The 22,768-nt window shown below is 43.6% G+C and overlaps 1 protein-coding gene across 4 annotated transcripts in view; it reads left to right on the top strand.

The window, feature by feature from the left end:
• The window catches only part of sppl2 (signal peptide peptidase-like 2), a 48,534-nt gene that overhangs the window by 6,429 nt on the left and 19,337 nt on the right, over positions 1-22,768 (top strand). For all 4 annotated transcript variants that reach the window (XR_011481558.1, XM_024009464.2, XM_070448749.1 and 1 more), the window contains exons 5-9: positions 236-375; positions 9,058-9,197; positions 11,124-11,220; positions 11,445-11,561; positions 21,732-21,813. Coding sequence is in view for 3 of the 4 variants with exons in the window: in XM_024009464.2 (XP_023865232.1) it covers positions 236-375; positions 9,058-9,197; positions 11,124-11,220; positions 11,445-11,561; positions 21,732-21,813 (576 nt within the window). In the remaining variant the exon portion in view is untranslated. The remainder of the gene's footprint in view (positions 1-235; positions 376-9,057; positions 9,198-11,123; positions 11,221-11,444; positions 11,562-21,731; positions 21,814-22,768) is intronic.

The raw sequence follows: 22,768 nt of genomic DNA, 5'->3' as shown, positions 1-22,768 counted from the left end.
GATTGTGCAATGTTCCGTAAAGCATATATCTTATAGATCAGAGATTTCTCTAACATGTAGAGAACGCATTGAGGGTACCAGGTCAGTTCTATTTATGACATGTTTTATCTGCCGCCGTTGGCATGTTGCATCCTCCTGTATGTGACTCTGTTCAAACAAACGTAATGTTTGACAATTAACTTGACTAACAAATATCAATAAATTGACCCAAATGCCATGTTCCTGTCCCCTGCAGACGTTTGGACCGGGCCAAGAGGTGGCCATGTACGCCCCGAGCGAGCCGTTCCTGGACTACAACATGGTCGTCATCTTCCTCATGGCTGTGGGGACGGTGGCCATCGGAGGATACTGGGCCGGCAGCAAGGACATCAAGAAGTAAGACTGGTAGTAGTAGTAGTAGCAGTAAGGACAACAACAAGTGAGACTGGTGGTAGTAGTATCAGCAAGGACATCAAGAAGTGTGGCAGATATGTACAGTATGGACACCTACACATTCAAGGGTTTTTCTTTATTTGTACTATTTTTACATTGTAGAATAATAGTGAAGACATCAACACTATGACATAACACATATGGAATCATGTAGTACCCCAAAAAAGTGTATATTTTAGATGTTAGATTCTTCAAAGTAGCCACCCTTTGCCTTGATGACAGCTTGGCATTCTCTCAACCAGTTTCACCTGGAATACTTTTCAAACAATCTTGAAGGAGTTCCCAGATATGCTGAGCACATGTTGGCTGATTTTCCTTTACTCTGCAGTCCAACTGATCCAAAACCATCTCAATTGGGTTGATGTCGGGGGACTGTTGAGGCCAGGTCATCTGATGCAGCACTCCATCACTCTCCTTCTTGGTCAAATAGCCCTTACACCGCCTGGAGGTGTGTTGGGTCATTGTCCTGTTGAAAAACAAATGATAGTCCCACTAAGCGCAAACCAGATGGATGGTGTATCGCTGCAAAATGCTGTGGTAGCCATGGTAGTTAAGTGTGCCTTGAATTCTAAATAAATAGCGCTTGATGTTTTTTTGCGACTGCACTTGAAGAAACGTTCAAAGTTATTGACGTTTTCCGGATTGACTGACCTTTATGTCTTAAAGTAATGATGGACTGTCGTTTCTTTTTGCTTATTTGAGCTGTTCTTCCCATAATGGCAAGAACACCCCTACCTTGTCACAACACAACTGTTTGGCTCAAACGCAATAAGAAGGAAAGAAATTCCACAAATTAACTTTTAAGAAGGCACACCTGTTAATTAAAATGCATTCCAGGTGACTACCTCATGAAGCTTGTTGAGAGAAAGCCAAGAGTGTACAAAGCTGTCATCAAGGCAAAGGGTGGCTACTTTGAAGAATCTCAAATATATTTTATATTTTGATTTGTTTAGCAATTTCTTTCGTTACTACATGATTGCATATGTCTTATTTCAAAGTTTTAATGTCTTCACTTCTACAATGTAAAAAGGAAGAAAAACCCTTGAATGAGTAGGTGTCCACATTTTTTTTACTAGTACTGTGTGTGTGTGTGTGTGTACAGTTGAAGTCCGAAGTTTACATACACTTAGGTTGGAGTCATTAAAACTCGTTTTTCAACCACTACAAACATTTCTTGTTAACAAACTATAGTTTTGGCAAGTCGGTTACGACATCTACTTTGTGCATGACACAAGTCATTTTTCCAACAGATGTTTACAGACAGATTATTTCACTTATAATTCACTGTATCACAATTCCAGTGGGTCAGAAGTTTACATGCACTGAGTTGACTGTGCTTTTAAACAGCTTGGAAAATTCCAGAAAATGATGTCATTGCATTAAAAGCTTCTGATAGGCTAATTGTCATCATTTGAATCAATTGGAGGTGTACCCATGGATGTATTTCAAGGCCTACCTTCAAACTCAGTGCCTCTTTGCTTGACATCATGGGAAAATCAAAAGAAATCAGACAAGACCTCAGAAAATAAATTGTAGACCTCCACAAGTCTGGTTCATCCTTGGGAGCAATTTCCAAATGCCTGAAGGTACCACGTTCATCTGTACAAACAATAGTACACAAGTATAAACACCATGGGACCATGCAGCCGTCATACCGCTCAGGAAGGAGGCGCGTTCTGTCTCCTAGAGATGAACGTACTTTGGTGCGAAAAGTGAAAATCAATCCCAGAACAACAGCAAAGGACCTTGTGAAGATGCTGGAGGAAACGGGTACAAACGTATCTATATCCACAGTAAAACGAGTCCTATATCGACATAACCTGAAAGGCTGCTCAGCAGGGAAGAAGCCACTGCTCCAAAACCACCATAAAAAAGCCAGACTACGGTTTGCAACTGCACATGGGGACAAAGATTGTACATTTTGGAGAAATGTCCTCTCGTCTGATGAAACAAAAATAGAACTGTTTGGCCATAATGACCATCGTTATGTTTGGAGGGAAAAGGGGGATGCTTGCAAGCCGAAGAACACCATCCCAAACGTGAAGCAGGGGGGTGGCAGCATCATGTTGTGGGAGTGCTTTGCTGCAGGAGGGACTGGTGCACTTCACAAAATAGATGGCATCATGAGGTAGGAAAATTATGTAGATATATTGAAGCAACATCTCAAGACATCATTCAGGAAGTTAAAGCTTGGTCGCAAATGGGTCTTCCAAATGGACAATGACCCCAAGCATACTTCCAAAGTTGTGGCAAAATGGCTTAACGACAACAAAATCAAGGTATTGGAGTGGCCATCACAAAGCCCTGACCTCAATCCCATAGAAAATGTGTGGGCAGAACTGAAAAGGCATGTGCGAGCAAGGAGGCCTACAAACCTGACTGTTACACCAGCACTGTCACGAGGAATGGGCCAAAATTCACCCAACTTATTGTGGGAAGCTTGTGGAAGGCTACCCGAAACGTTTGACCCAAGTTAAACAATTTAAAGGCAATGCTACCAAATACTAATTGAGTGTATGTAAACTTCTGACCCACTGGGAATGTGATGAAAGAAATAAAAGCTGAAATAAATCATTCTCTACTATTATTCTGACATTTTACATTCTTCAAATAAAGTGGTGATGCTAACTGACCTAAGACAGGGAATTTTTACTAGGATTAAATTTTAGGAATTGTGAAACTGAGTTTAAATGTATTTGGCTAAGGTGTATGTAAACTTCCGACTTCAACTGTATATATAGATAAATAGTTTCTAATTTTCAGAGTACAAACTCATCGCACACTATGAAAGCTTTAAACCAAGTTTTTCTGCCCAGAGGTTCAATACAGCTGCATTAGACAAAGACATGGTTTCACCCGTGGTAGTATACATACCCAACTTTTGGTGGAGTCTCCTCCTTATCACTACACATTGTATCCTTATTGCTAGGCAGGGAGCTGAGTCAAATGGGCCTTAAACAGTTCCTCCCCTTATCAGTACTTCCACATGTGACCATTTTCCCTGCACTCAGCCTCTCCCAAGCTTCATTATTGCACCCCTCATGTCTCTTTTATAACTGATGATTAATAATAGTTCAAGCTCAGAAACCAAACATAAATGAATGAATGAATGAATGATATTAACGAGTCACATGTTTTTTTTTGTTTTTTGGATAGGAAAGAGGTAGAGAGAAATAGAGGAGAGAGTGTGCGCTGAAATGGCATTGGGCCAGATTCAAATCAATGCTGCAGCAGTATATGTGATCTGGAGGCAGCAGCGTAGACCGCTATACCACCCTAAGCCACTCCAACAGACAGTTGTGGAAAGCAGTGTGCTCTGAGACTACAAGGGAAGTGTGGTGGGGGGCTTCATTTAGACCACGGTTTAATTATCAAGGGTTATCATTTGGGATGTAATGATTCACCGATACGCATCAGTCCCTGATTCAAATGTTTAAGGTACAAGTGCATCGGACCGTGCACATGCACCGCGCACCTGTCAGAAAATAGATAAAAATGCTACAAATTGCCGATTTGCTAAAATGTTTAGCAAATGTTTTTAAAGATTTTTTTACCCCTTTTTCCCCCCCATATTTTGTGGTATCCAATTGGTAGTTAGTCTTGTCTCGTCGCTGCAACTCCCGTATGGACTCGGGAGAGGCGAAGGTTGAGAGCCGTGTATCCTCCGAAACACAACCCAACCAAGGCGCACTGCTTCTTGACACTACCCCTTTAACCCGGAAGGCAGCTGCACCAATGTGTCGGAGGAAACTCCGTACACCTGGCAACCGTGTAAGCGTGCACTGCGCCCGGTCCGCCGCAGGAGTCGCTAGTGTGCGACGGGACAAGGACATCCATGCCGGCCAAACCCTCCCCTAACCCGGACGACGCTGGGCCAATTGTGCGCCACCCCATGAGTCTCTCGTCGTGGCCAGCTGCGACAGAGCCTAGACTCGAACCCAGAATCTCTGGCCTTAGACCACTGCGCCACTCGGGAGGCCCCGCTCATCTTCTGTGACAACTGATGCGTCCTCTCTTTAAGTGTCGAACTGCATGTAACTGGGTTGACAGTCATTAATCTACAAGTCATTTTGCATGCCGGATAACCCCAGGCAATATCAGTAGCCTTGTCAAACTGCGCACTGTGCCCAGCTTCAACTCGCAGACCGAGGTAGTCGGCCTGTTCCTGATCTTGCACATCTGTGCTGCACTTTCAGCATTCAAATGCTAAAATGGCTTGCGTGATATTAGGCTTTATTAGTTGAGTGACAACATATGTGATTTGCTAGGTTATTGTGATCTATGCGTGGTTTTAAAAGTGTGTTTTACTGGTATAAAAGTAAGCTTCTGAAGACAACTCATCTGGCTATACCGGCTGAACAGTGCTTACAATATATTTTATTTTGATTGTTCAGGTTCACCATCAGCAATGGTTTTGGTAGTTATGCTTTAAACAATCAGTGCATTTGGTCATTTGAAGATAAACAGGGTAAAGTTGATAATTTCATAACGAGGACGGCAATCGCGTTTGCGAGGCGCACTGCATGGTCGACGCGAAAAGTCAAAACCATTCGATTTTGAGATGGGATGGATGGAATCCAAAGTTGTACTACATATTCATTGGATAATTTGTAAACGTTAAATATTGTTACATTACTAGCTCAAACACTTAATCTGAAAAATGTGCAAGTGACGGTGATTTCAGAACCAAAGTGGGGGAACAAAAAACAGGCTCCCCCCGCCCCTGATCTGATAGTGGGTCGGTAGATGCCGAGTCTCCCTTTGGCTCAGCTCAGGTGCCTACATAGTACACACCATAGACATACATAATTTACACTCTCACACACACACACGTGTCAGCTCAGACGGCTCCAGCTCAGAGAGGCCCAGCTCATGAGCTACATCAGCAGCAGATTTGAATTTAAATCAAATAAAATTGTATTAGTCACATGCGCCGAATACAACCGGTGTAGACCTTACAGTGAAATGCTTACTTACAAGCCCCTAACCGACAGTGCAGTTCTAAATAATATGGATAAGAATAAGAGATTTAAAGAGGAGCAGTAAAAAAATAACAATATATACAGGGGGGGTGCCGGTACAGAGTCAATGTGTGGGATCACCGGTTAGTTGAGGTAGTATGTACATGTAGGTAGAGTAAATCAAAGTGACTATGCAAAGATGACAACAGAGAGTGGCAGTGGTATGGAGAGGGGGGCAATGTGAATAGTCTGGGTAGCCATTTGACTAGATGTTCAGGAGTCTTATGACTTGGGGGTAGAAGCTGTTTAGAAGCCTCTTGGACCTAGACTTGACGCTTTGGTACCGCTTGCCATGTGGTAGCAGAGAGAACAGTCTGACTAGAGTGGCTGGAGTCTTTGACAATTTTCAGGGCCTTCCTCTGACACCGCCTGGTATAGAGGTCCTGGATGGCAGGAAGCTTGGCCCCAGTGAAGTACTGGGCCGTTCGCACTATCCTCTGTAGTGTCTTGCGGTTGGAGGCCGAGCAGTTGCCATACCAGGCAGTGACGTAATCAGTCAGGATTCTCTCGATGGTGCAGCTGTAGAACCTTTTGAGGATCTGAGGGAGCCATGCCAAATCTTTTCAGTCTCCTGAAGGGGAATAGGTTTTGTCGTGCCCGCTTCACGACTGTCATGGTGTGCTTGGACCATGTTAGTTTGTTGGTGATGTGGACGCCAATGAACTTGAAGCTCTCAACCTGCTCGGTCCTCTTTTTCCTGTAGTCCATAATCATCTCCTTTGTCTTGATCACGTTGAGGGAGAGATTGTTGTCCTGGCACCACACTGATCTCATCCCTATAGGCTGTCTCGTGATCAAGCCTACCAATGTTGTGTCATCGGCAAATTTAATGATGGTGTTGGAGTTGTGCCTGGCCGTGCAGTCATGAGTGAACAGGGAGTACAGGAGGGGGAACACACCCCTGAGGGGCCACTGTGTTGAGGATCAGCGTGGCAGATGTGTTGTTACCTACCCTTACCACCTGGGGGCGGCCCGTCAGGAAATCCACGATCCAGTTGCAGAGGGAGGTGTTTAGTCTCAGGGTCCTTAGCTTATTGTTGAGCTTTGAGGGCACTATGTAGTCATTGAAAAGCATTCTCACATAGGTGTTCCTTTTGTCCAGGTGGAAAGGGCAGTGTGGAGTGCAATAGAGACTGCATCATCTGTGGATCTGTTGGGGCGGTATGCAAATTGGAGTGGGTCTAGGGTTTCTGGGATGATGGTGTTGATGTGAGCCATGACCAGCCTTTCAAAGCACTTCATGGCTACAAACGTGAGTGCTACGGGTCAGTAGTCATTTAGGCAGGTTACCTTAGTGTTCTTGGGCACAGGCACTATAGTGGTCAGCTTAAAACATGTTGGTATTACAGACTCGAACAGGGAGAGGTTGAAAATGTGAGTGAAGACACATGGTCAGCGCATGCTCGCAGTCCACGTCCTGGTAACCCGTCTGGCCCTGCGGCCTTGTAAATGTTGACCTGTCTAAAGTTCTTACTCACATGGGCTGCGGAGAGCGTAATCATACAGTCTTCCGGTACAGTTGGTGCGCTCATGCATGTTTCAGTGTTATTTGCCTCGAAGCGAGCGTAGAAGTAGTTTAGCTCGTCCGGTAGGCTCATGTCACTGGGCAGCTCTCGGCTGTGCTTCCCTTTGTAGTCTGTAATGGTTTGCAGGCCCTGCCACATCCGACGAGCGTCGGAGCCGGTGTAGTACGACTCGATCTTAGTCCTGTTTTGATGCTTTTCCTGTTTGATGGTTCGTTGGAGGGCATAGCGGGATTTCTTATAAGCTTCCGGGTCCCGCTCCTTGAAAGCGGCAGCTCTAGCCTTTAGCTCAGTGTGGATGCTGCCTGTAATCCATGGTTTCTGGTTGTGGTATGTACGTATGGTCACCGTTTGGACGATGTCAATTGTGTCCTTATTGATGAAGCCAATGTCTGATGTGGTGTACTCCTCAATGCCATTGGAGGAATCCCGGAACACATTCCAGTCTGTGCTAGCAAAACAGTCCTTTAGCTTACCATCTGCTTCATCTGACCACTTTTTTATTGATCTCGTCACTGGTGCTTCCTGCTTTCATTTTTGCTTGTAAGCAGAAATCAGGAGGATAGAATTATGGTCAGATTTGCCAAATTGAGGGCGAGGGAGAGCTTTGTACGCGTCTCTGTGTGGAGTAAAGGTGGTCTGGAGTTATTTTCTCTCGGGTTGCACATTTAACATGTTGATAGATATTAGGTTAAACTGATTTCAGTTTCCCCTGCATTAAAGTCCCTGGCTACTAGGAGCGCCGCCTCTGGGTGAGCGTTTTCTTGTTTGCTTATGGCAGAATACAGCTCATTCAATGCTGTCTTGGTGCCAGCCTCTGATTGTGGTGGTATGTAAACAGCTACAAAGAATATAGATTAGAACTCTCTCGGTAGGTAATGTTGTCTGCAGCTTATCTCTACCTCAGGCGAGCAATGGATCGAGACTTCCTTAGATATCGTGCACCAGCTGTTGTTTACAAAAATACATAGACCGCCTCCCCTTGTCTTAACAGACGCCGCTGTTATATTCTGCCGGTACATCGTATAACCAGCCAGCTGTATGTTGATATTGTCGTCGCTCAGCCACGACTCCGTGAAGCATAGGATGTTAGTTTTTAATGTCCCTTTGGTAGTTTAATCTTCCCAATAACTCGTCCATTTTATTGTCCAAAGATTGCATGTTTGCGAGCAGAATTGAGGGGAGTAGGGGTTTATTCGATCGCTGCCTACTCCTCAGAAGGCAGGCCGCCATCCGGCCACTCTTTCTCCGACTCTTCACGCAGATCACTGGGGTCGGGGCATGTTCCTGAGGGAGCCGTATATCCTCCGCCTCGGGCTTGACAGAGTCGTCAAAGAAGAAAAAGGATTCCGCTAGTCCGTGGTGAGTAATCGCAGTCCTGATGTCTAGAAGTTATTTTCGAATGACAGCGGCAACATTATGTACAAAAATAGTAAAGAAGTTACAAACAACGCAGATAAAAAAWAAAAAAAACACAATCGGTTGGGGGCATGTAAAACGTCTGCCTTCTGCTCCGGCGCCATTTTAATTTAGAATGGAAAATGTATGCGTTTATGCAACAAATGTTAGTGTATCTTACCGAATCGCATCGATTCGTTCTCTAATCAAACCGAATTGTTTCGAATTAAAATGGATCGTTCCTGTATCGAATTAGAGCCCATGTATAGAGTCAGATTAACATCCCTAGTTATCATCTCTGGGGAAAACCCACCCAACACAGTTTAATCTTGTCCGATGTTATCCCATTGAATTGCAGTCTGAAGACTCATTCTACTGCGTGTGGAGGTAGTGTCATAGGGCAAGGCTGAGTGAATCCTCGTGTTGTCTGAAGAGACATTCTATGTGGAGTGGAGAGCATGGCTGTGTGACTGGTGTTGTCGTTTATAGTGACTCAGTAGTGACGTTGACCAGAGAGAAAGAGCCAGCTACACTGCAAGGCTGAGTGGCCGTTGCCTGGGTGACTAAGAGCAGAGTGGAGAGAGAGAGAGAGGGCTAGAGTGAAATTGCCTCTACTGATCAGAGGTCAGTTCGGCATCCCAGGGGCAACTTCCCTCATGTGTCCCTGTTGTGTCCCTCTGCAGGCGCTACATGAGGCACAAGCGTGACGACAGCGCGGAAAAGCAGGATGAGACGGTGGACGTGACGCCCATCATGATCTCTGTGTTTGTGGTCATGTGCTGCTCGATGCTGGTGCTGCTCTACTTCTTTTACGACCACCTGGGTACACACCTAGATATACACCTGTAGCTGTTGTTATCTCTACCTCTCTCTCTCTACCTGTAGCGTTCTGTCTCTCTCTCTTTGTCTGTCTGTCCGCCTCCCTCAGCCTTTCTCCATGTCTCTCTTTCTCTCTACCTGTTTTTGCAGTTGTCAGTAAAAAAATAAGTAATTACATAATAATAAGGTAGTTGAAATACACCGCCCTTCCTGCAGGGGTTAAAGTTTTCTGTCACAGAGAAAATGACTGGCATTGGTCAAACTGACAGTTTAAAACCTGTTAGGGCTGCAAGCCTGAGGTCGGTACACTTATGACAACATCCAGCTCAAGTGCAGGGCGCGAAATTCAAAATCTATATTTTTTTTTATATTTAACTTTCACACATTAACAAGTCCAATACAGCATTTGAAAGATAAACATCTTGTGAAATCCAGCCAACGTGTCCGATTTTTTAAATGTTTTACAGCGAAAACACCACGTATATTTATGTTAGTTCACCACCAAATACAAAAGAGGACAGACATTTTTCACAGCACAGGTAGCATGCACAAAGCCAACCTAACTAACCAAGATCCAACCAAACACCTAGAAACAACTTCCTCAGATGACAGTCCTATAACATGTTACACAATAAATCTATGTTTTGTTCGAAAATTTGCATATTTGAGCTATAAATCAGTTTTACATTACTGCTACCATCATAGCTACAGTCAGAAATAGCACGGGAGTAGCCAGAGTAAATACAGACCCACGTCAACTACCTATTACTCATCATAAAACATTTCAGAAAAATATATGGTGTATAGCAAATGAAAGACAAAGATCTTGTGAATACAGCCAATATTTCCGATTTTTTAAGTGTTTTACAGCGAAAACACAATATAGCGTTATATTAGCTTACTGCAATAGCTAACACACAACAGCATTGATTCCAAGTAATCGGTAGCGATAGCACATTTCGACAGATATATGAAATAGCATCCCAAATTGGGTCCTTATCTTTGTTGATCTTCGTAAACCATCAGAATGTTGTACAAGGGGTCCTTTGTCCAGAACCGTCTTTGTTTGGATCCAGAACGAACTCTTTCCCTCTTGAATTAGCAAGCACACTGGCCATGCGGCGCTAACCTCTCCTTCTTGATCAAATTCATACAACGCATCACGCCTAAAGTCCCAAATAAATTTCAATAATATAATTAAACTATATTGAAAAAACATACTTTAGGATGATATTGTGACATGTATCAAATAAAATCTAAGCCGGAGATCATATTCACCCATAACGACGGTTTTCCAGAAGGCGATTCCAGGTCCAACTTCGCGCCTTCTAAAAAAAAAAATAATGGCGGACCTCTCATTCCAAGAGGATGTATTCAATCCCAGAACAAGATAATCAACTCATTTCTGCTCTCACTTCCGCTTGACACCCAGGGGAAGGTGTATGACGTGTTTCTATAGTCCCAAGTGACATGCCCTTTTATAGACAAGCTCTTGAACAAAGACCTCGCTTTTGGAAATCTCACTTCCGGATAGGAAATGGGCTGCAGAAAGAGTTCTGGTTCACTTAGAGAAATAATTCAAACGGTTTTAGAAACTAGAGAGTGTTTTCTATCCAATAGTAATAATAATATGCATATTGTACGAGCAAGAATTGAGTACGAGGCCGTTTGAAATGGGCACCTCTTTCCAGGTTACTCAATACTGCCCCTTCAGCCATAACAGGTTAATACAAGATTTAATCCTCTTTCCCTAAAAGCATGATGGTCATGCCTTTTTTACATGAAAGGGGAGGTTAACTTCATCCCACAGACACTCGATCTGAGTTCTACATACCTTTTGTTTGTTTGTTGCTTTAGCCACAGCCCTCCTGTTAATTTCTCTCTGTGTGTATATAGTGTATGCTAATCCTCGCGCTCTCTGTCGGTTTAGTGTATATCATTATTGGGATATTCTGCCTGGCCTCGTCTGTTGGCCTCTACAGTTGTCTCTGGCCCTTTGTGAGGAGACTCCCCTTTGGCAAGTGCAGGTGAGAGACTTATCAAATAAACCTAACAAAGATCTGTTCATATTCACAGATTAAGGGGTACCCAATCAACCTAACAACACAAATCACAAGAAGAGTAGGCCTATTCAATCAACCATTTAAAAACACTAACTGAATCAATGCAAATAGTTTACTCTTCTCTAACTATTGTTGTTTTTTTACTTTTTCTAACTTCTAACTTCCTGGTTTGTTGTGTGTGGATATAGGATCCCAGAGAACAACCTTCCCTACTGCCACAAGAGGCCTCAGGTCCGCATGCTGCTGCTGTCAGCCTTCTGCATCGGAGTCAGTGTTATCTGGGGCGTGTTCCGCAACGAAGACCAGTGAGTTTCTGTGGGCGTGTGATCAAATCAAATCGAACTTTGTCACATGCGCCGAATACAACAAGTGTTGACCTTACCGTGAAATGCTTACTTACAAGACCTTAACCAACAGTGCAGTTCAAGAACAGTTTTTACAATGTTTCTTTTTACAAGAACAATATTTACCAAACTAAAAAAAATATATAAAAAGTAACACAATAAAATAACAATAACGAGGCTATATACAGGGGGTACCAGTAACGAGTCAGTGTGCAGGGGTACAGGTTAGTTGAGGTAATTTGTACAAGTAGGTAGCTGTGAAGTGGCTATGCATAGATAATAAACAGCGAGTAGCAGCAGTGTACAAAAAAAAATGAAGGGGGGTGGGGGGGACAATGTAAATAGTCTAGTGGCTATTTGATTAATTGTTTGGCAGTCTTATGGCTTGGGGGTAGAAGCTGTTAAGGAGCCTTTTGGTCCTAGACTTGGCGCTTGCCGTGCGGTAGCAAAGAAAACAGTCTATGACTTGGGTGACTGCAGTCCATGACAATTTTATGGGCTTTCCTCTGACATATTATATAGGTCCTGGATGGCAGGAAGCTTGGCCCCAGTGATGTACTGGGCCATACGCACTACCCTCTGTAGCGCCTTACGGTCAGATGGCGAGCAGTTGCCATACCAGGCGGTGATGCAACCGGTCAGGATGCTCTTGATGGTGCAGCTGTATAACTTTTTGAGGATCTGAGGACCCATGCCGAATCTTTTCAGCATCCTGAGGGGGAAAGGGCGTTGTTGTGCCCTCTTTGCGACTGTCTTGGTGTGTTTGGACCATGCTAGTTTGTTGGTGATGTGGACACCAAGGAACTTTTAAACTCTCGACCCACACCACTACAGCCCTGTTGATGTTAATGGGGGCCTGTTCGGCCCTCCTTTTCCTGTAGTCCACGATCAGCTCCTTTGTCTTGCTCACATTGTGGAAGAGGTTGTTGTCCTGGCGCCACACTGCCAGTTCGCTGACCTCCCTATAGGCTCTCATCGTTGTCAGTAGTTAGCAAACTCAATGATGATGATGGAGTCGTGCTTGGTCACGCAGTCGTCGGAGAACAGGGAGTACTTGACGGGACTAAGTACACACCCCTGAGGGGCCCCAGTGTTGAGGGTCAGCGTGGCAGACGTGTTGTTGCCGACCCTTACCATCTGGGGGGCGGCCCGTCAGGAAGTCCAGGATCCACAGAGGGAGGGGTTTAGTCTCAGGGTCCTTAGCTTAGTGATGAGATTTGAGGGCACTATGGTGTTGAACGCTGAGCTGTAGTCATTGAAAAGCATTCTCACATAGGTGTTCCTTTTGTCCAGGTGGGAAAGGGCAGTGTGGAGTGCGATTGAGATTGCGTCATCTGTGTGTATCTGTTGATCCGGGAGGATGCTGTTGATGTGAGCCATGACCAACCTTTCAATGAGTGCCACGGGGCGGTAATAATTTAGGCATGTTACCTTCGCTTCCTTGGGCACAGGGACTATGGTGGTCTGTTAGAAACATGTAGGTTTTACAGACTCGGTCAGGGAGTTTGAAAATGTCAGTGAAGACACTTGCCATTTGGTCCACGTATGCTTTGAGTACACGTCCTGGTAATCCGTTTGGACCCGTGGCTTTGAATGTTGCCCTGTTTAACCTCTTGGAAATAGGGGGCGCCCTTTTCACTTTTGGATAAAATGGTGCCCAAATTAAACGGCCTCGTACTCTGTCCTAGATCATATGATATGCATATTATTATTACTTTTGGATAGAAAACACTCTGAAGTTTCTAAAACTGTTTGAATTATATCTGTGAGTAAAACAGAACTTATTTGGCAGGCAAACTTCTGAAATGGGTCTCTGTAAAAGGCATCGCCTATTCAATTGCCTTGTATTTATGGATCTGTATGCACTTCATACGCCTTCCACTAGATGTCAACAGGCAGTAGAATGTGGAATGAGGTGTCTAGCCTGATGTGGGACCGAATGAGAGCTTTTGGAGTGACAGGTCAGCCATATTGGCAGTACTTGGCAACGCACCTGGGCATGTCTGCAATGCGTTAGGTAGACACGAAGAAATGCTCCGTCTGGGACGTTATTGGATATATATGAGAAAAACATCCTGAAGATTGATTCTCAACTGAGTTTGACCAGTTTATTCGACTTTTATTATCACATTTAGAAGTTTTCGTTCAATGCGTCAAATCTTCATGGACACGTGAGCTACACATGCTAGGCAAAGTTGCTAATTCGACAGAAGAAATGGACATTCTAAAACAAAACTACGATTTATTGTGGAACTAGGATTCCTGGCACTGCATTCTGATGAAAGTTCATCAAAGGTAAGGGAATATTTATGATGTTATTTCGTATTTTTGTTGACTCTGTTGACTCCAACATGGCGGAGAATGGCTGAGCACTGTCTCAGATTATTGCATGCTGTGCTTTTTACTAAAGTTATTTTTTTTTAAATCTAACACAGCGGTTGCATTAAGAACCAGTGTATCTTTAATTATATGTACAACATGTATTTTTCAGCAAAGTTTATGATGGGTTTTTCTGTTAGATTACGTGGCTCTCTAAAATTTCTCCGGACATTTTGGAGCCATTTGTGACCATGGCGCCAATGTAAAACCACGATTTGTAGCTATAAATATGCACATTTTCGAACAAAACATAAATGTATTGTATAACATGATGTCATAAGACTGTCATCTGATGAAGTTGTTCAAAGGTTAGTGATTCATTTTATCTCTATTTGTGGGTTTTGTGAAAGCTATCTTTACGGTGAAAAAATGGCGTTGTGTTTTGGGCTATTGTGGTGAGCTAACAAATATATGTTGTGTTTTCGCTGTAAAACATTTAAAAAATCGGACATGTTGGCTGGATTCACAAGATGTTTATCTTTCATTTGCTGTATTGGACTTGTGATTTCATGAAAGTATATTATATTTTAAAGGTATTTCTCACATCGGCTACAGATTTTCAGAAATCCTGGTTAGAGGATTCCTGGATTTCCTGCTTATTCTCTCCTTATTCCAGGAATCTTCCAACCGTCTCACTGGTTAACTATGCTAGAGGGATGAGTAACATTGCCTGAGACCTGAAGACTGGCTTCAGCCTTTTCCCAGATATAATGAATGCAAAGGCTTCAGGTGGTTTCAGCTCAGTAGGCTAACATAGTCTTCTTGAGGTGTTTGTGTCAGAGTTTCCGTTTAAAAATATACACTGCTCAAAAAAATAAAGGGAACACTTAAACAACACAATGTAACTCCAAGTCAATCACACTTCTGTGAAATCAAACTGTCCACTTAGGAAGCAACACTGATTGACAATAAATTTCACATGCTGTTGTGCAAATGGAATAGACAAAAGGTGGAAATTATAGGCAATTAGCAAGACACCCCCAATAAAGGAGTGGTTCTGCAGGTGGTGACCACAGACCACTTCTCAGTTCCTATGCTTCCTGGCTGATGTTTTGGTCACTTTTGAATGCGGCGGTGCTTTCACTCTAGTGTAGCATGAGACGGAGTCTACAACCCACACAAGTGGCTCAGGTAGTGCAGCTCATCCAGGATGGCACATCAATGCGAGCTGTGGCAAGAAGGTTTGCTGTGTCTGTCAGCGTAGTGTCCAGAGCATGGAGGCACTACCAGGAGACAGGCCAGTACATCAGGAGACGTGGAGGAGGCCGTAGGAGGGCAACAACCAGCAGCAGGACCGCTACCTCCGCCTTTGTGCAAGGAGGAGCACTGCCAGAGCCCTGAAAAATGACCCCAGCAGGCCACTAATGTGCGTGTGTCAGCATATGTCTCACAAGGGGTCTGAGGATCTCATCTCGGTACCTAATGGCAGTCAGGCTACCTCTGGCGAGCACATGGAGGTGTGCGGCCCCACAAAGAAATGCCACCCCACACCATGACTGACCCACCGCCAAACCGGTCATGCTGGAGGATGTTGCAGGCAGCAGAACGTTCTCCACGCGTCTCCAGACTCTGTCACGTCTGTCACATGTGCTCAGTGTGAACCTGCTTTCATCTGTGAAGAGCACAGGGCGCCAGTGGCAAATTTGCCAATCTTGGTGTTCTCTGGCAAATGCCAAACGTCCTGCACGGTGTTGGGCTGTAAGCACAACCCCCACCTGTGGACGTCGGGCCCTCATACCACCCTCATGGAGTCTGTTTCTGACCGTTTGAGCAGACACATGCACATTTGTGGCCTGCTGGAGATCATTTTGCAGGGCTCTGGCAGTGGACAAAACACATCACAACAAGAGAGATAACACCACATAAAGAGAGACTTAAGATGACAACACAGTATGGTAGCAACACAAAACATGGTACAAACATTATTGGGCACAGACAACAGCACAAAGGGAAAGAAGGTAGAGACAACAATACATCACACAAAGCAGCCACAACTGTCAGTAAGAGTGTCCATGATTGAGTCTTTGAATGAAGAGATGGAGATAAAACTGTCCAGTTTGAGTGTTTGCCGCAGCTCCTTCCAGTCGCTAGCTGCAGCGAACTGAAAAGAGGAGCGACCTAGTGATGTGTGTGCTTTGGGGACCTTTAGTAGAATGTGACTGGCAGAACGGGTGTTGTATATGGAGGATGAGGGCTGCAGTAGGAATCTCAGATAGGGAGGAGTGAGGCCTAAGAGGGTTTTATAAATAAGCTTCAACCAGTGGATCTTGCGACGGGTATATAGAGATGACCAGTTTACAGAGGAGTATAGAGTGCAGTGATGTGTCCTATAAGGAACATTGGTGGCAAATCTGATGGCCGAATGGTAAAGAACATCTAGCCGCTCGAGAGCACCCTTACCTGCCAATCTATAAATGATGTCGCCATAATCTAGCATGGGTAGGATGGTCATCTGAATCAGGGTTAGTTTGGCAGCTGGGGTGAAAGAAGAGTGATTTACGATAGAGGAAACCAAGTCTAGATTTAACTTTAGCCTTCAGCTTTGATATGTGCTGAGAGAAGGACAGTGCACCAAGAGAAGGACAGTGCACCGAGAGAAGGACAGTGCACCGTCTAGCCATACTCCCAAGTACTTGTATGAGGTGACTACCTCAAGCTCTACACCCTCAGAGATAGTAATAACACCTGTGGGAGGAGGGCATTCTTCTTACCAAACCACATGACCTTTGTTTTGGAGTCATTCAGAACAAGGTTTAGGGTAGAGAAAGTTTGTTGGACACTAAGAAAGCTTTGTTGTGGAGCGTTTAACACAAAATCCGGAGAGGGGCCAGCTGAGTATAAGGCTGTATCATCAGCATATAAATGGATGAGAGAGCTTCCTACTGCCTGAGCTATGTTGTTGATGTAAATTGAGAAGAGTGTGGGGCCTAGGATCGAGCCTTGGGGGTACTCCCTTGGTGACAGGCAGTGGCTGAGACAGCAGATTTTCTGACTTTATACACTGCACTCTTTGAGGTAGTTAGCAATCCAGGCCAAAGACCCCTCAAAGACACCAATACTCCTTAGCCGGCCCATAAGAATGGAATGGTCTACCATATCAAAAGCTTTGGCCAAGTCAATAAAAATAGCAGCACAACATTGATTAGAATCAAGGGCAATGGTGACATCATTGAGGACCTATAAGGTTGCAGTGACACATCTATAACATGAGCGGAAACCAGATTGCATAGCCGAGAGAATACTATAGACATCAAGAAAGCCAGTCAGTTGATTATTGACAAGTTTTTCCAACACTTTCGATAAACAGGGCAAAATAAAAACAGGCCTATAACAGTTAGGATTATCTTGATCTCTCCCTTTAAATAAAGGATGAAGTGTGGCTGCTAAAGGAGCTCCTTAAACTTGACCCCAAAAAAAACATCTGGGTCAGATGGTTTAGACCCTTTCTTCTTTAAGGTTGCTGCCCGATCATCGCCAATCCTGTCTCTCTTTTCTGGGGAGGTACCCATTGCTTGGAAGGCAGCACCTCAGACTCAGTGACTGCCTGCAGGGAGAAACTTTGTAGCGGGGCAGGGGAAAAAGAGGGAGGAGCATCGGGGATAGTCGCATTAGAAGGGGTGGGAGATGATGTTGGATGGGCAAGGAGGCATGGCAGAGTCAAATAGGAATCCTGACTTTATGAAGTGATGACTGAAGAGCTAGCCATGTGCTCAGGTGGTTTAAGCATGTCCCAGTTTAGGTCACCAAGCAGGACACATTCAGACTTAGTGTAAGGGGCTAGGAGAGCTTAGGGCAGGTAGGGTACAGGCCGTTGCTGATGAAGGACGATAGCACTCAGCAACAGGTCAACAAAGAGTTATTTGAAAGTGTAATGCTTAAAACCAGCAAATCAAATTGTTTGGGGAAAGACCAAGCACTGAAGGTGATCATTGGTAAAGATTGCCACTCCCCCACCTTTGGAAGATCTGTCTTGCCGAGAAGGTTATAACCAGAAAGGTTAACATCGGTATTCAAAACACTCTTCCTTAACCACGTCCCAGTAATGACCAACACATCTGGATTGGAGCTGTGAACCCACACTTTCAAATGATCCATTTTAGGGTAATAAGCTTCTAGTGTTAACGTGCAGAAAACGCAGTCTTTTACGAGAGCAGAAATCAGTGAAGCAGAGCACAAGTCAGAATTGGGGCTAGCAACAGTAGATAGGCCAGGGTGTTCATGCACATTTCCAGATATCATCAGCAGTAATACAATCAAGGCACGGCAGAGGACAGGGAGAGCTCTGCAGTGCTGATTTATGACATCTGAATGTGCATCAGATGGCAGCAAGATCATATTGTACAGCAATTTCATCAGGTAACATGAATACAAAGCTGGCGAGAGGTGGTTAGAATAGGATGGGAGGCCAAAAGTCTGTGTAACCAATAGAGAGGCAGAGTCCCAAGTGTGGGGAAAAAACATAGTCGGTCCCACGGTTGGGTAAAGACAGTTTGTAGTCAACAAAGTATGCAGGAGTCATGAGGCAAAATGCACAAGAAAAAAAWATATATATAACGACTTGGCCATTGTAAGTTCAGAGTTACTCGCCCCAACAGTGTGTGAGTGCTGGAGGTGACCAAAAGCTCGGGAGAGAGGGGGGAGTGTGGTGGGGGTACCTGTACCAGACAGGGGGAGACAACCAGGGCAGACAGTGAACAGATCACCAGGTGGAATCCAAGCAGCAGTGCAACGGTAGTAGGTGTCACACCCACTTGGGTGACACTTTTATTTCTGGAGGCAGATTTCTTGTAGAAAATGCCAGTGAACGGTCTTTGAACAGCTGGAGGGGGCTTCAGAGGATGCGTCAAAGCCTCCTGCCACTTGTTGGGCCCAAAGCCCTCAACACCTTTTTACTTCACACCTTAGTGCTAATTGAATTTGCATCTGGTCTGTCCTTGCAAGCCTCGGAGCCTTAACTCAGCATTCAGTCTCCATTTAAAATAAAATATATCATTGTATTGTACTTTATTTCCTTTTTTCTTTTTCTTCTTGGCTTTCAAAATGGCATCAGACCAAGCACTACTCACTCAGTTCCAGGTTGGATGGTGTCCTCAGGTCTCTGCTGTTTGTTTGCCAGAGCACCCTCTGTATAGCTTGGGGGAAAAACATTGGAAGCAGTAATGTAAGGTTTGGAGTTTTGATCTGGAGCGAAGGCCGTGCTGTGGAGGGTAGCATCCTGCATATGTACCTGCTGAAAAATCCAAGTTTATCTAACTCCAAATGTATAATTTTGTTTACATTTTTTTTTTTATGTGTTGGGGGACATTTGACCAGCAGCATTTTAATTTACCAGACATTTGAGATGTTTACCGACCCATATGCATTGGCTGCGCAACCTGATTAGGGCGTCCTCCCCTGGTGCTCAGAATGACATAAATCACATTTTAGATTATGGTAATTCATCTTAACAGAACATGCAACTCAAGGATGCAATGGCGTGGCCTTCTTTACCGAATTCCGATGTGGACTTTGAAGACATTTACTTTTCCTCAGCCAGCAAGACGAGTAATGAACCGCAAAATCACTAGTCTATGTCAATGTACTATCCCCCATAGTAGAAAAGTTGACCTATTCTATTGGTCAGCGTGTCCTTCTGTGCGAGGATCGCCTATTCCAAACAGACTCCGGGACAGTTGTGGAATGATAGATCCTAAATTCATTCAACCAGTACATAAAAAAACTTTAAAAAGCAATAAGACTGATGCAACAGATCAGAACATTTAGCCTAAAACATTTAAAACTTGTATTCATACGCATTGTAAGTGCAGCAGTAGGCTATGCACAAATGTTAGGTTCATAATACAATTAGTTGAAAACTCTGATTTGGAGATGACCGCCTAATACAAAAAAATCGATTCTCAAATATTGTATTTTCCTTTACGCAGTGTGCACTGAACTGACATGCAAGAATATAGTTTCAAAAGACACACACAGGTGTCTGTAATCATGGCTGGGTGTGGCCTGATATCATTGATTTAATTCTCATATATTAAAATAGCATACAAAAAACATAAATGGATAGCATACGATCATAGATACAATTTGGTTACATAAGCCTACAATCATTTACAATAGCAAAATCACAAGAATGGCTTCAGATCAAAGTCTACATTTAAATTAAAGATCCAGGCAGCCTCTCGTTTTAATAATAAATTGTCGAGGTCACCCCCTCCTAGGGAGGGTGACATGTTCGATGCCGATATAACGTAGAGACGAAATCGAGTGGTTTGCTTCCAGAAAGTGGGCCGCAACTGGGTAAGTCGGGTTTTTGCACCTAATGGTACTACGATGCTCCGAGATACGTACTTTTAATTCACGCTTTGGTTTACACACACAATTTTTATCACAAGGACAAGTTATAAGATAAATAACTGCCTTAGTGGAGCACGTGATAACACCTTTTGATTTGGATCTGTTTCCCTGTTTGGGGGTGTTTGAAGGATCTACATTTAGAAGGGCCATTGCATTGAGCACAGCCATTACACTTGTAGTTTCCATCCAGTAGGGGCGCAATACACGTTGTGCAGGGATATCTTGGGGTGGTAAATCAGAGTTTACCAATTGATCTGAGGTTTCTGCCCCGCGATAATACGACCGAGGTCCGAAAACACATTGCCGATACTATCATCGGATCATAGAATGTGCCAATATTTGTGAACGATTCCCTTAATTTGTTCAGAGCACTTTGAATAGCGGGTAGTTAGAATGCAAGAATGCTTCTTTTTGCGAGACTGACCTTGAAAAAGGTTGTTTTGTTTTGAATTTTCTCAATGGCAGTATTAATCTGACCATTTTTGTACCCCCTCTCCTTGAATTTTCTGTGCGTCTCAGCCATATTTCTGTCAATCTGATTTGTTTTTTTACAAATTCTTTTGATTCTACAGAATTGGCTGTAGTGCAGACTGTTTTTCAAGGGAAGTAGGTGACAACTATCAGCCCTCAACAAACTGTTACGATCATTAGGTTTCCTGTAAAGATCAGTGTATAGAACATTATCTTCACACAAGATCAGAAGATCAAGAAAACTGATTTGACGTGTATCAGATTGCATAGTAAATCTCAGATGTTCAGAACAGGAGTTAAGAAAAGCATGGAACGCCTGAAGCTGTTTTGCATCACCCCTCCATAGAACAAAAATATCATCAATATACCGTTTCCAAATAATGATGTTAGGCAAGAAAACATTGTGGAGAGGATTGAAAATAGACTGTTTCTCCCTGTAACCCACATACAAATTAGCATAGTTAGCAAATTAGCATTAGCATAGCCATGGGGGATCCCATAGCAGTACAGTCAAATATACTTATCATCGACAGGTATTTTCATGAACGAATAGTTGAAAAAGCTGTATTTTGCTATGGGATATTTTTATTCTCATGGACAATTAGCTGGCGGCAATTTTATTTGTCGTTTTTTAATGTATTTTATCAGCCAAAAGCCGGCCATTTTTTTTATTTAACCTTTATTTAACTAGGCAAGTCAGTTAAGAACAAATTCTTGCTTGCAATGACGGCCTACCGGGGAACAGTGGGTTAACTGCCTTGTTCAGGGGCAGAACGACAGATTTTTACCTTGTCAGCTCGGGGTTTCGATCAAGCAACCTTTCGGTTGCTCTAACCACGCTCTAACCACCTGCACCCCCAAAATTATTATTTATGTATGTATATATATATTTTTTTAAATATATACATATGTGTGTGTCCCCTCACCTAGGTGGGCGTGGGTGTTACAGGATGCCCTGGGCATAGCCTTCTGTCTCTACATGCTCAAGACTATCAGACTGCCTACATTTAAGGTGGGTACACCTGTATAGAGATCCTATAACAAGATTACTTTTAATGTTTTTCTATGGGTACACTAGCATAGATGGAGCTCTATAATGTACTGGCCACAGAAGTAGAATCATTAGAATGGACATCCTCATTCAAGTTGTTAGTTTCTACATTATGGTTCAATAACCCAGACAGATATCAAAGAAAGCTCAGGCTAGATTTATTTACCGCACTGGGTGTTGTAGCTTCCAAGACAAGTTACAACGTTACAAGCACATATTTATAACCTCCGACTAGGCCCCCCTTCCCAAACAGTACCAGTCAAAAGTTTGGACACACATACTCATTCAAGGGTTTATCTTTATTTTTACTATTTTCTACATTGTGGAATAATTGTGAAGACATCAAAACTATGAAATAAAACATATGGAATCATGTAGTAACCCCAAAAAATGATTTTAGATTCTTCAATGTAGCCACCCTTTGCCTTGATGACAGCTTTGCACACTCTTGGCATTCTCTCAACCAGCTTCACCTGGAATGCTTTTCCAACAGTCTTGAAGAAGTTCCCACATATGCTGAGCACTTGYTGGCTGCTTTTCCTTCACTCTGCGGTCCAACTCATCCCAAACCATCTCAATTGGGTTGAGGTCGGATGATTGTGGAGGCCAGGTCATCTGATGCAGCACTGATGCAGCACATCTGATGCAGCACTCTCCTTCTTGGTCAAATAGGCCTTACACAGCCTGGAGGTGTGTTGGGTCATTGTCCTGCTGAAAAACAAATTATCATCCCACTAAGCGCAAACCAGGTGGGATGGCTTACATGTGTTACATATATATATATATACTTTATGTTACAGGAGAAGGTCAATTTGGGAAATATATACGTTCCCCGTAACAAATTTGAAACGGGAAAGGAGCCAGCATATATTACAAGTTAAATCAGTTGACAGACAGTGAGCTGGTATGGGTCGTA

The sequence above is a fragment of the Salvelinus sp. IW2-2015 genome, linkage group LG19 (assembly GCF_002910315.2).
Source record: "Salvelinus sp. IW2-2015 linkage group LG19, ASM291031v2, whole genome shotgun sequence".
Taxonomy (NCBI): domain Eukaryota; kingdom Metazoa; phylum Chordata; class Actinopteri; order Salmoniformes; family Salmonidae; genus Salvelinus; species Salvelinus sp. IW2-2015.
This window is presented reverse-complemented; position numbering and strand designations above follow the sequence as displayed.